Genomic DNA, 14,090 nt, shown 5'->3' with positions numbered 1-14,090 from the left:
AACCTACTTTGCCACTGTAACACAAAACCACGGTGTCAAAAGAAGAGATAACTTCTGTTTTCACAAAACTTTTAGTGGTCGCTCTTGTTCGCGCATCAAAGCAACCGATCTCTTTTTAATTTTTACACTGGTTTTACGAAAAAAATTCTTAAGATAACATTTTTATAACGGCAATTTTTTACAATTAACGTAGGAGACAGTAAAAGAAAGTAATGAAACATATAGCGAATTTGTTTATTCAATCTGAGTTGGAATCAGATGAATTTTATCTGTCAGATAGAAGCAAATAAACACAAAACATTCATCCAGTTCCAACCTGGATTGAATAAACGAATTCGCTAATAGATGTTGATAGGATCCAACAGAATGGGACTAGGCATGAAGAAGATGGAGCGGAAAATTAAGTAAGCAAGGATCATTGAACGCTAAACACGCTAAAGAAATTGTGTACCGCTTCTTTTGATCCAAGCTAGGGTATCCGCGGATCGAACCAAGCTATAATCGGAGCCGATTATAACCGGATTCGAACCCACTTCTCCTCGGAGGCCCTGTAGATCGCAGATGCTGGTGGAGTTTAAAGTACGTCGCACGCTTTAAGGGGGTTATGAAGTCTCCCTATTGTCCAGTCCGCTGTAGTTCAAAGGTTCATCACTACCAATCCAATTCTTCCAATAATAATTAGTGCTTAAATCGATGATGTCGTTGCTGAGAAAATCACAACTATTACTATACTTACTAAATGCACAGCAGTAAAAGAGAACAACCATGATTTAATCAACTATCCGCTGCCAAAAACTGTGAAATAAGCCTTCATGATGCATACGAATAACCCTTCACGCGGCCATGACTTACGAATTCGCAATATTTATTAAAATTTCCTTAGGCCGCGTCAAATGCTCCGGTTGTGAATTCAATAGTAAAGAAGATTTATTATCTTACTTAGCACATTGTTCATGTTGTGGAATAAGTACAACCTTAAAAAAACATTTTTCATCCGAAAAAATCCTTGTAATCGGCGGTTGAACCCGATAGAGCGGCGACTACAATGTTTCTTCAAAATAGATTTAATGATATACTAGAATTGTTGTGAGATTAGGTATACTTTTAAGTTAGGCCTACAAAGGGTGAAAGAACGAAAAGAATCCGATCCGGATCAAGCAATACGACGCATATTTCCAACCTATTGTTATACCTACACACACTTCGCGTCCGCCGGTCGATAGTAATAACTTCAAAGTTGACATCCGTGCCGCGGACATCGTGGCCCTCGCGCTGGCGCTGGTTGAGCACGGGAGAATCCTCGAAATTCTCCTCCATCTCGCAGCGGCATGGCGCGCTGTGGATTATTCTGCTCTGCTTTTGAAACTTTTCTCAAATTTTCCGTTCGAGAGTCCCTTCGCCGATCCGCGAGTGGTTTTTGCACCACTCGAGCGAGAGCACTTGACTTTGGCGCGTTTCCCACGGCGGACGCGTTTCGGAAGCGCAGATTTTGGCCGATTTTCGATTTTCACTTTCTGTTCGAAGTATTCAAGATCACACACAACTCGGTCGGTATTCGGTTCGTCTGAAATCGCATTATTCGACTATTGCGTTTGTTTCTGTGTCTGTGCGTGTCGATGTAGGTTTCGGTAGTTGAAAAATAAATCTCCAAACCTCGTATCAGTCGACTTCTGCGAGCAACTTGTTAAGCTGTTAGTGTAAGAAGAAGGAAAGTGAAAGCATTGCGCATATTAGTTATGATCTCGGATTTCCATCGATAAGCTAGTTTGTTGTGCCATTTGTTTGCCAAAAAAGTTGAAGCTGAATGAACGAGTTTCATACAGAAGGATAGCACCGGAAGTGCAAACGAACCGCGAAATTTTCTAATAAATTGCCAGCTTGCACTGTGATTTTGTTTATAATTTCTGCTGCAGCTGAAAGAGTAATAAATCTTTCCGAAGAGGAATTCTAACTGAGGTTATCGGGGGACAAGAAAACCTCGCATCTGTTACAATTTATATACAAATTCGACTGCGGCTGAAAATTCCGCGTCACACTTAAGTCGTGAGTGCGTGTGTCTGTGCCTCTGTGTGTATGTGCTGAAAAACGAAGAAACTCTGAAAATTTACGACTTCAATGGCCATCAGACCAACAGAAGAAAGGAAAATTGTTCGAATGAGAAAATAACTTCAACCTCACCAGAGGGTGTTGAAAAGTGAAAAGTGACCTTTTGGGGTTGAGCTGGGCGACATTCCTGCCTGCACGTAGCGACTGGTAGATAGATCGCGACGTAACCGCACAAGAGAAGCAGCGTCCTTTCCAGTCCATCATGATCAAGGTCGACGAAAACTACCCTACAGTAGGTACGTTTACGCTGAAATGAAATTTCATTTTAAGAACGCAACAAATACCTCATAAATACACAGTAAATCTCGCTAATTGATGAAGTAAAACGAGCGCAAAATGAGTTATTTAGTAGTAAATCATGGGGCAAATATCTCGTTCCTCAAACATGCAGATGAGTAAGTTCCGATCAGTTTTCGCAGTCTTTTCACACACGTATAGGAAACGCAATAAAACCCTTGCTTTTCCATCGATCGCCATTCAAAAACCGGTGGAGGCGCGCAGGTGGTTTGCTCGCACGCTGATGAAATATTTGTTGGCGTTGTTTTGTAAGCTAAATAAAAGTAAACATTCTGTTGATTTATGACGACCAGTAAAATCATATTCGGCAAAGAAAGAAATATTTTTCCTCGTCTGATTGCTAACCCATGGTAAATTGTTTCCATTTTACATTTATTTTCAACTTGCAGTTTATCTTTTTGTAGTCTAACGATTGAATTTTTAATTGGTAATTTATATTGAAATTATATTTAGAGGTCAAAAATGTGCGTCACTTAATCAAGCGCGTAGTCTATTTTATTTGAGGCAAAGATGGGATGAGCTGTCAAAACCCACTATTAAAAGCGCAAGGGTTAAACACGTCGGTCAGCTGGAATCCGTGTTTTCAAATATAACCAACAGATTTTCCCTGGCAACAGACACCTGACTGTTTACCAAAATATTTTACTGCCGTCGACATAGTAGTCCAAGGAATAAACCGTCATCAATTGACTGTGACAAATGAATGAAAAAGTGGATCGCGGCAGTTGTAGGTAGCGAATGCTAAGATGTGACGTTCGAACTTAACCCAATTGTATCCAACAGAGCGAGGGTTCAGAGCTGGTGAATAAATTTTTACGTTTTGCTTACTAACCGTGGTTAGGCGCTCATCCTTGATCTGTCGGCGACTATTTCATTTCGTCAGGTAGGTACGCCAACAACCAACCTGGCGTGCACTCAGGCAGCAACTGCCGCCGCTGGACGGGATTTAATTGCCCAATAAATCAAATCAATTATTACTAAGCATTTAGAGCTAGAATAGTTAGCGGTACTCAGACGATGAAGATTCCGTCTAGTATAATGGACCGTACGATACAGATGCTTGCATTAAATATTTTGATAAATTGTTTGAAATTTGATTATAAAAATAAAATGGGGATGGTTTCTACTCTAAATTTAAATATAGTTTTTCTTGTTCTCAAGTTCAAGCGGTGTTTGGAAAGTGGGGCATGTTTCGCTGTTTATTCAACACCTATGAAACTTTTGTTTTTGTTTTGCCACTTGTGATAAAGCACGGTTTTTAGCAGTAAAATGACCATATTAGGCCGTATGAATAAAAGTGTTAGAGCAAACTCTCCTATAGGATTTACACGGGAAAAGCAATAAGCAAACTGTTTTATTCATACGGCCTATTGACTCGACTGAAAATAAGTACACTCCGCCAAAGTGACAGACGAACATTTCTTAGTAGACCAGACATCCATCTATAGGTTTCAAAGAGGTTTAGAGAATACTCCAAGCGAATTTGGTCTTCATTCGTCGTAGAGATACTACTAAGACCTATGTTCCAGTAGCCTTACAAGCCATGAGCGTGTGTCCCTGTATCAGGAGCGACTCTTAACGATATGAAGCTTCCTCAACCCTTCTTCTTCTTCAGCAGCATAGAGCCGGGGTGGCTCGTGCTGTTTCAAGCACTCGTCTCCATTCAACTCGGTCTTGGGCCACTCGTCGCCAGTTTCCTAGTCGTCTCAGAAGTCGCAAATCGCTTTCGACCTGGTCGAGCCATCGTGCACGTTGGGCCCCCCTGTTCCTGGTGCCGGTGGGGTTGTTGAAGAGGACTATTTTCGTCGCACTGTCATCCGGCATCCTTACGACGTGTCCGGCCCACCGTAGCCTGCTAACTTTCGCTAGATGTACGATGGGAGTCTCCCCAAGCAGTGCCTGTAGCTCGTGATTCATACGCCTCCGCCACTCTCCGCTTTCAGTTTGTACTCCGCCAAATATCGTCCGCAGCACTTTCCGCTCAAACACGGCAAGGGCGCGTATGTCCTCCGTAAGCAGCGTCACGGCTTCAAGTCCATAAAGAACTACCGGTCTAATAATGGTTTTGTACATTGTTAGCTTCGTGCGGCGGCGTATGCTTCCTGATCGTAGCGTTTTACGAAAGGCAAAGTAGGCCCGATTTCCCGCTTGGATGCGCCGCTGAATCTCCTTCGTCTATTCCCAATAGCAGCAAATTTCGTAGGTTAGTACCAGGCAAGCTTTATAGAAGCCCGTGCTACTACGGATCAAATTTTCATAATCCGAAAAATGCTCTAGAAATTTCAGGAGTACAACGTGCCCACGCTCCATATTTTTGTGGATTTCAAAGCAACATAAGATACGGTCGACCGTGAAGAGCTACGCACAGACTAAGCTAAGGCAGATAATGCACGAGGACAATTTTTCGGACAAACTGATCCGACTGGTGAATACCACCCTAGAGTGATTGATTTTACTACGTGTGTGTTTCTGGGGCACTTTCGAGCTTTTTGGGACTCAGAGTGAGTAAAGGGCCAAACAGAATGCTGTGTCAACGCATCCGTCACTTACTGTGGGAAAACTGTCAGAATAACGCTGACTGACGCGTTGACGTAGCATTCTGTTTGGGCCTTAACTTTCGACTCATGCAAAGGGTTGCAGCAAGGAAATTTACTGTCCCGTATGCTATTTAACATCGCTATTGAATGTGTGATCCGGCGAGCAGGCATCGAAATGAGAGGAATGATCTTAGGCAAAACTAGCCAACTCCATCTTCGCAGATGACTGTAACATCATTACTAAAAATGTTGGGACGGCGAAAGCACTCTGCGTTAGACTAAAAACGCAGCCTAGCAGAATTGGGCTAAGAATCAAAGCGTTGAAACCCAAACGTATGGTGGAAAAAGACGCCAATTAAAACAACGTTTTTCTATTTTTCGAAACGGTGGTTCTACAATTGATTAAGGACGGTAGGGGAAAGTAACGAAAAGTTTTTTGAAATGGAGGGGAAAGAGTGGAAAGGTGAGGGGGGGGGGGTAATTAGTAGCTACGCTTAGCAGGTTGTCGTTGTGACTCCTACCTTTTGTCTAATGCTGGAAGGTGCATGGGTCGAATCAAGCTATAATCTGAGATTATAACCGGATTTGAACCCACAACACCCGCCAGGGCATGTGGCTCGCTGGTACTTGTACCTTTGAACCATAGAGGCGCTGGACAAAAGGAGACTGCACAACCCCCCTGTTGCAACACGGCACTCCCCTGTTAAAGCAGGCTGGTTGACAGACCCCTGGCCTGACGTTTGCAAAGTGAGCAGTCTGACAGACCCTTGGTCTGACGTTCCGTATCAGATAGAGAAGAAAAAAATGTAAACAATGTGATATGAAAATTAATTACAAAATCATTGCGCAAGTGAATAATTAAGCTATAGCGAGAATTTAGATAACGAGGATTAAAATAGAGTGCTGAGATACGGTTTGTTGTCTTTGATACAGCAAAATAGATCTGTAAGTAAAATGATAAAAGTTATGGTGAAAAAATAATTATAGTTATACCTACTTACCTGCAGCAAAGCGATACCTGTAAAAGAGAGGTTAGTTAGACGGAGATTACTTACTTGTTGAATCAAATTGAAATTCGACCGGGAAAATTCCTGTAAAAGAAGTATGTTGAACAAAACCTAGGAAAATACTTACATTAATACTTACCGTGTTTCTTCGCAGAACGTGAAAGTTAAGGTAGTTTGTAATCGATATAGCGTGAAGCAGCAGTGGAAAGTATAGGCAGATTAGAGGAATTAATAGAACCACTTCTTGTAAGTACATATTAAGATGAAATAATTTATAAGACTAATATCGATAAAATTATTGTAGTTTGAGCGACATAAAATAAAGGTCTGCTACAAAAAGGGTTTCTTTCGAAACATTCTCAAAAAGAAGGTGTCACATATAGGACACAGAGATGTCGATCCAACCTCGAAATACGTCTTCCGATGCTGAATCTACTGCTGACGAAACGGAGATGAACTTGACTGCGACGCCGTGCGAAATTTGTGGACCGTCAACTATCAATGAAGAAATGATAGAATGTGATGGATGCGAAAAATGGTTTCATTCCCGCTGTGTAGGAGGAGTCGACATATCAAAGTCAGCTAAGTGGTACTGTAAGGGTGCGGCTTGCCAGCAGCTGGCTCAAGAGTACAAAAAGCAGCTGAAAGAGGCTTCCAAAAGGAAGAGTAAGGGCCGTAAGAATACGGACGAAGCTGATCAATTTCCTGTCGATCCGGGAAAAGGCGTTTCCAGTATGGAGCAGAAAATAAAAGCACTCAAGGAAAAGCAAAAGCGGATGGAGGAGGAATTGGATGCAGAAATGATGTTGAAGCAAATGGAGAGAAAAATGATGCTGGAAATGGAGAAAAAGAGGATTGAAATGGAAAGGAAGAAGCAATCGGAAGAAGAAGAAGAAAAGAGACTGATGCGGGAAACAGTTCTCAAAGAAAAGTGCGAGCAGATAAGGCGAATGAAAGCTGATCAATTGGCATTTGAGAAGCAAGTAGCAGAGCTGGACCGGAAGTTGAGCGAACTGAAGAATGTGTCACCGAAGATCACGCGGAAACAGAAGTGGAAAAGCTGAAGAAACCTGAAGAAGGAAATGCCGGAGAGGATTCCGAAGATGAGTTCGACGATTGCGAGCGTGACAGCGATCAGTCTAAATTATCGGCTAGGGCGCACAATGTCGCTATGATAGAGCAGAAGCAGATTGGGCCTACGAAAGCACAGTTGGCAGCAAGGAGGGGCTTAGCGTACAAACTTCCTACGTTCTCTGGTAAGCCATCCGAATGGCCACTGTTTTACGCGGCTTACAAGGCTTCGAACGAGATCTGCGGTTATATGGACCATGAAAACCTGGTTCGATTGCAAGAGTTTCTGACGGGCGATGCTCTAGACTTGGTCAGTGGGCAGCTGCTTCTTCCGCAGTCTGTCCCAAGAGTGATCGAAAAGCTTCGTATGCACTATGGTCGTCCGGAGCAACTGCTTAAAAGTCTGCTTGATAAAGTCCGCAGACTAGAGTCACCAAAATCGGACAAGCTAGCTAGTTTCATTCCCTTCGGAAACGCGGTAGAGCAGCTGTGTGAGCACTTGGAAGCTTCGGGACTTCAACAACATCTGGTTAATCCGCTGTTGATCCAGGACTTGGTCGACAAACTACCCGACCCCGATAAGCGAGAATGGGTTCGGTATAAGAGGCACAAAAGGGAAGTTACCTTGCGTACCCTGACGAACTTCCTCATGGATATAGTGGCGGATGCATGTGAAGCTAACGTCAGCTTCGACAATGAGTCAGAGTTCAAATCTAACGGAAATGGACAGTCTGCTAAAGTGAAGCTGATGGAGAATAGAACATTTTTTGATGGCAACGAATCCGATACGTTGAGTATTGAGGCGAACGAGCGTAAGATCCTGAAACCCTGCAAGGTATGCCAGAACACGAACCATCGTCTGAGGAATTGTCCAGAATTTAAAAGGCTTTCGTATTCCGATCGGTTAAAGCTGGTGAGACGCGAAAAATTGTGTTGTGTGTGCCTAAATGAACACGGTGGACAATGCCGACTTAAAATCCGCTGCAATGTGGGAGATTGCAACGAACAGCATAATGCATTGCTGCACCCGATCGGAAACGTGTCGGGATTTAATGCGCACATTCAGTCAAGCGAGTCGGTTATGTTCCGAATGATACCGGTGCGGTTGTACAGCGGTAACAATAAGCCAATTAAAGTGCTAGCGTTCCTAGACGAGGGTGCTTCAGTGACATTGGTGGAGAATAACTTAGCGAATCGGTTGGGCATCACCGGTGAGCAGGAGGGTTTGACGATCAGGTGGACAGCCCAAGCAACAATGTGAGTTTTATTGTACTCTTATGGTGGTCTTCAAGACCAATTTTGGTCTTAACTGCCATCATAAGAGTGTAATAAAACTCAAATTGTTACTTGGGAGCAGACGTCACGCGAGAAGAAACAGAGTCTCGGCGGATGAATATATGGGCGTCAGGCGTTGGAGTGGGCGCGAATAAGAAATTGCTATTGCATAGTGTTCGTACTGTGCAGAAACTATTGCTGCCGTGTCAAAAATTGGATACGAGCGAGCTAGCTACACGTTACGAACACATGCGAAATCTGCCGATTGAGTCGTATGACGAACAACCGAAACTGCTGATCGGACTCAACAACATTCACTCCTTCGCTCCCTTAGAAATGAAGGCTGGTGGAGCTAACGAGCCAATCGCAGTGCGATGCAAGCTAGGGTGGACGGTGTACGGACCGAAATGCCTCACGTTAGCTGATACAGACTGCTATATTGGTTTCCACCAGGAGATTAGCAAAGAAGACCTCCATGATTTGCCTAAAAATCGCTGCACTCTTGAGGAATCGCTGATAGCAGTCCACCAAGAATCTAGCGAGGACAGAAGAATGGACAATAAACGTCGCCAAGAAACTCGGCCGGTCAGTTGCTTAGGCTTCGACAACCTAGGACCCTCTAAAGTGCTGGTGAGCCGGCGAAAGACGCAGTGTAGCAAATGGCGGAAGAGAAGCGTAGCAGAAGCGGTAATCCAGCGAACCGATGGACGAATCCAGCAAGCGAATATGGGAGCTGCGAATATGTCAGAAGGCAGTGTACAGAGGTGTGCTTGGCAGTGTTGGAGATTGAGTAAATCCAGAACGACCAGGAGTACACTGGATGTTACGGGCGGGGGTGTTGCAACACGGCACTCCCCTGTTAAAGCAGGCTGGTTGACAGACCCCTGGCCTGACGTTTGCAAAGTGAGCAGTCTGACAGACCCTTGGTCTGACGTTCCGTATCACATAGAGAAGAAAAAAATGTAAACAATGTGATATGAAAATTAATTACAAAATCATTGCGCAAGTGAATAATTAAGCTATAGCGAGAATTTAGATAACGAGGATTAAAATAGAGTGCTGAGATACGGTTTGTTGTCTTTGATACAGCAAAATAGATCTGTAAGTAAAATGATAAAAGTTATGGTGAAAAAATAATTATAGTTATACCTACTTACCTGCAGCAAAGCGATACCTGTAAAAGAGAGGTTAGTTAGACGGAGATTACTTACTTGTTGAATCAAATTGAAATTCGACCGGGAAAATTCCTGTAAAAGAAGTATGTTGAACAAAACCTAGGAAAATACTTACATTAATACTTACCGTGTTTCTTCGCAGAATGTGAAAGTTAAGGTAGTTTGTAATCGATATAGCGTGAAGCAGCAGTGGAAAGTATAGGCAGATTATAGGAATTAATAGAACCACTTCTTGTAAGTACATATTAAGATGAAATAATTTATAAGACTAATATCGATAAAATTATTGTAGTTTGAGCGACATAAAATAAAGGTCTGCTACAAAAAGGGTTTCTTTCGAAACACCCCCTTATTAACGTAGCTACACGGGCTGGGCTATTTTTAGACACAGATCATGGCCCAGCCAGCACCAACTCGTATATCGATGTACGAAAATTATAGTTGATATTCTATCGTTTATAATGCTAGTAGCTGATAAATATACGATTTTCAGTACAAAGTTGTATAGCTGTGTGTAGCTGGTAGCGCTTAATCGGCTACAAAAAAATATTAATATATCCGGATATGAATATGGATATGGATATATATGATTCGCGACTCCAGCGCAACTAGCCGAATGTAAACAAATCGTTTTATTGCACCATCTGCCTTAAAAAGACTGATAATATCAACGACAAGTCTTCTGTTTTAATGGATAGAGTTATTTAAAACAAGTTTTTAGTTATGGGCGATAGAAGTGTTTAATCAAAACAAAAGACAATTTGCAGTTTAGCCCCTTTCATTGTTATGAAGTAACAGGTAATCGTTTTGTAAACAGGTGATAGTAAAGAGCGAAACTGCGTTGTTTTCAAAACACAGGCGCATGTAAACAGGCGAAACCAAATAAAAAAATCAAGGCAATGCGAAACAGGGCTGGCGAATCTCATTGTCAAAATGCTTTGAGGCTTATTTCCTAGAAGACACATCAATTTTTTTGGTTGAGTTCCCGTTATCAAACCAACCATAGCAAACGGGACCTCGACCAAAAAAATTAATGTGCTCTAAACCAAATGGAGTAAACTCTATTTGATACTGTGGACTTCTTTACGCAAAGCTATTAGGTTTTTGTGTTTTGTTTTCTTAAAATCTTGCTTGGTACAGGGGAAAAAAGGTAAAAATATGGTGAAAATAGGGGAAAATGAGCAAAATGGGGCACTTCTCGATGGCAAACAGGAAAGGTGTGGGCACCACGCGATTCTCCAGAAAATTTTACATAAGATCACCTACTTTTTATCAGCCTGTATGCCGTATCTTAATTGCGTCTGTTTTTTAGTTCGTTTTTGCTCATAGTGCACTGCTTGGAAGGATTCTCGACAACGTCGAAAGTCGAAAAAGTCTACCGTGGGCCGGCCACGTCGCAAGAATACCGGACAATTTTGTAGCGAAAGCTGTTTTCTTCAAGAACCCCACCGTAGCTCTATACTGATAGAGGAGATCTGCCGAGTCAAGCGAAAAAAATAGTATATGCTGTAGTGGACTGGACACGTAACAAAAATATGCAATGAGCGACTAGCAGAAGCTATTTTTAACGGAGCACATTTTGAGTTATAATATGCAAATCCAGTTAAAATTAATGATTATAGTTTAAAGCCAAGTTAGTAGTAGATGAATGTTAAGTCGAGATGCATGAGGAAAACCAAACATCGTAATATCGTTCCTCGGACGAACACGTGTGTCCGGGTTTCAAATCACAAACAAGGAACATTAAAATGTTCCTTGTTTTTGTCGTTCATTTGCAAAGATTGAATTCATTTAAATTGCCGCAAACGTTGGCACTGGCTCAACACAGTCTAAATTTTAAAAACAAACGAAAGTAATCAAACCAGACGCCAAGTCGTTGTTCAACTTGAACCTGAATCTCGGCGGCAAATGTCGCTGAACTTTGACAGCAAGTCAGGTGCAAGGCAATGCTAAAAACCATCGGACCATCGGCTTACCAGAACACATTCGCCAAAACAACAGATCGCCGACACCCGGCACTGGCCGGCTCGCTGGCCGACAAAGCTACGGGGTGCTGCGAATTTTCATCATCACTTGCACCAGCTAGACACCATCCATCGGACGACGTTGTTGCGATGACTAATGAGCACTAATTACGCCAGGAATAACGTCGTCATCGGCCAACATGCGGGCCAACCTTCGGTGGAGCTACGAGCGACTGTCGCAGGATTGTGGACAACGCGAACGGTTAATTATCGAAATGCTTCTAAAACGGCGAAACTTTTACAACTTTATTCGTTGAATATTTTTGAAAATTTGATTACTCCCTTACTCGCCAAGAAAAGTCTTGTTAACTAAGAGGTTTAAGGCGAGAAGACAGCACTAGAAAATAACGCATATGATTATTTTGAAAAGTAACCAAACTCGCGGTTGCTCTTTTAGTGAACAAAGTTATTTAACCGAAAACCTGTTTCAAAATCTTTTTCAGTAAATTTAAACACGTGATTCATTTTTTATCCTGTTGAACACACAGACTAAATAAAGAATTTTTTCCTAAATCAGCTCGATTTACCATCCATTTTTGCTACTCTCTCTTGCCCCTACTGATAAAATTTAAAAGATAGCTTTTTCAAATACCTCGGTTTAGTATCACACCACATTAATATAAAATTAATGCGGAGCATTTAATGTGAGCAAAACTGTGAAGTTGAAAATGTGTTAACACCATTGTCGTTGCCTTACTGCTTCCGCTCGAAGAATAGCAATTTTCTTCGCTCAACTCCTACCTTATTTCAGTAACCTTAAACTAGCAACAGCCAGTGTGTGAAAAACACACACCCCACTCGTTCATTGCTCGCGGCTTCCTCGAACTTGACAGTCAAATTTTTTTAAATAACAAAACGCAGCATCCAACAACGCTGTCATAGTGTAATTGACGTGCCATTTAATGGTCAAAATTTTTAATTTCGTTCAAAAAACATTTAGCAAACTGTTAATAGAATAAATTGGCAATTAGCTATCTATTAATCAAGCTATAATGGACCTTTTTTGCACCGAAAAGAATTCCACTGAAAAAATTATTCCCAGTATGGCGCAAAACACAATGCGTTCCCACTGCCGGCTGACGACGAACAGGAAAACGACAGCAGGAAAGTGTGAACTTTCGCGTCTCAATAGGAAATGGCCTTGGCAAACTAATTGACTTGGATCGGGCTAGGGATCGCGAGTTTCGAATAATTTTGGCAACCTCTGCTACCGAATATGTTGGCGTCACTATCCGCCACCATCCGGCGATCCCCGAGTGATATAGTTTTTCGCATCACCATCTGAGCACTCGATCGGTTCGGTGGTACAGTTCATGTACGCTAGTACGTAGGTGTAGTAGACTGATTCAAAGTTTATTCAAAGTCTGCGTGTTTTTTTTAAAGTTTTCAAAGTTTTTTTATTAAATATAACTTATGTTTTATATTCGTAAACATATTTTGACTTCGTGAAAAAAAGCCAACATTTTTTTTAAAATCGATGAGCCAAACTACGGTCATACATATTCAATGACGTATGACGAGCCAAAAACAAATGGTTGTTGTTTATTTTGATAAATTATTTATGTAAGTGTTTTCCTCAGCGCAAAGTCGCAACATAATCCACTATATTTCAAAGGAAATTTGTCGTATCCCAGTGGTTTTATTGTACGCGATAGATTGGCCTAACTTTGCTACTGCCACCGGAGACCGACTGTGTAATCCTTTAGGTGGCGCCGCCGGGCAGATGTTCGTTGACATAACAATAGTTTATTTAAGTGAAACGGAGCCGGTTGGTTTTGGCTGGCTACCACTACCACAACAATAATGACAGACACGGAACCAAGCGCTAGTTCAAGGCAGAATTCACAGGTTGTTTGAGGTTTGCTTAAGGTACCGACCAGATGATGAATTGATAGGCGAAAAAGATGAAAAGATAGGATTGTGTACATGTTCGGCTAATTTATGAGCAAGAATTTGTTTTCATCTATAATGCTTCAAATAGTTTGAACTCGACCGTCACTCGGTATTACGTATTAATCTTGATACTACTAGGAAGCTGGGATGGTTACTAAGTAAATACCAAAAACAGGTGGACAAACAGCAAATTTAGAAACTGACTTAGAGCAGGTTTATAGGAACGCGACTTAGTTTTAAAAGCAAACAAAAGTGGAATTGGTTTCATTACGGTCTATTTATAGTCGGTGAAAATAAAGTGATAACAACTAAAAACGATCGTTATTTCAATGTTTAAAATGTACCAAGCGTCCGCTTGTAGGCCGCTATAATAAAGATGACTACACTCTAAAATATCGACACGTGCCGTGTTTTGAGTGAAAGTTTAAAATCTAAATACCATTAACCCCCCCTGGTGCAACCTCTGTACTTTAGTCAGAACATTTATATTCTGCACCTCGGTGATATAAATGCGTTCACAGTAAAAAAAAATTAAATGTCTCACACACAATTGACAGTTAAGTTGTCCAGACGAATTGGTAAAAAGCAAAAACAATGTAATGCGTTCACTCTTGCCCAACCGCTTTGACGATATAGCTCATAAGCAAATTACCTCTCACCAGCATCCAAAATAGACTGTTTTAGTCGGAATTACCAACAGGGTTT

General features: G+C 41.7%; 1 protein-coding gene across 1 annotated transcript in view; it reads left to right on the top strand.

Moving 5' to 3' along the window:
• Positions 1–1,495: 1,495 nt before the first annotated feature.
• LOC128736986 (myosin light chain kinase 2, skeletal/cardiac muscle-like) overlaps positions 1,496–14,090 on the top strand; it is a 40,369-nt gene continuing 27,774 nt past the window's right edge. The window contains exon 1 of the mRNA XM_053831509.1: positions 1,496–2,342. Coding sequence (XP_053687484.1) covers positions 2,309–2,342 — 34 coding nt within the window. The 5' untranslated portion in view covers positions 1,496–2,308. The remainder of the gene's footprint in view (positions 2,343–14,090) is intronic.

The sequence above is a fragment of the Sabethes cyaneus genome, chromosome 2 (genome assembly GCF_943734655.1).
Source record: "Sabethes cyaneus chromosome 2, idSabCyanKW18_F2, whole genome shotgun sequence".
NCBI lineage: Eukaryota > Metazoa > Arthropoda > Insecta > Diptera > Culicidae > Sabethes > Sabethes cyaneus.
The sequence above is the reverse complement of the archived record's forward strand: the minus strand, read 5'-3'. Positions and strand labels throughout refer to the sequence as shown.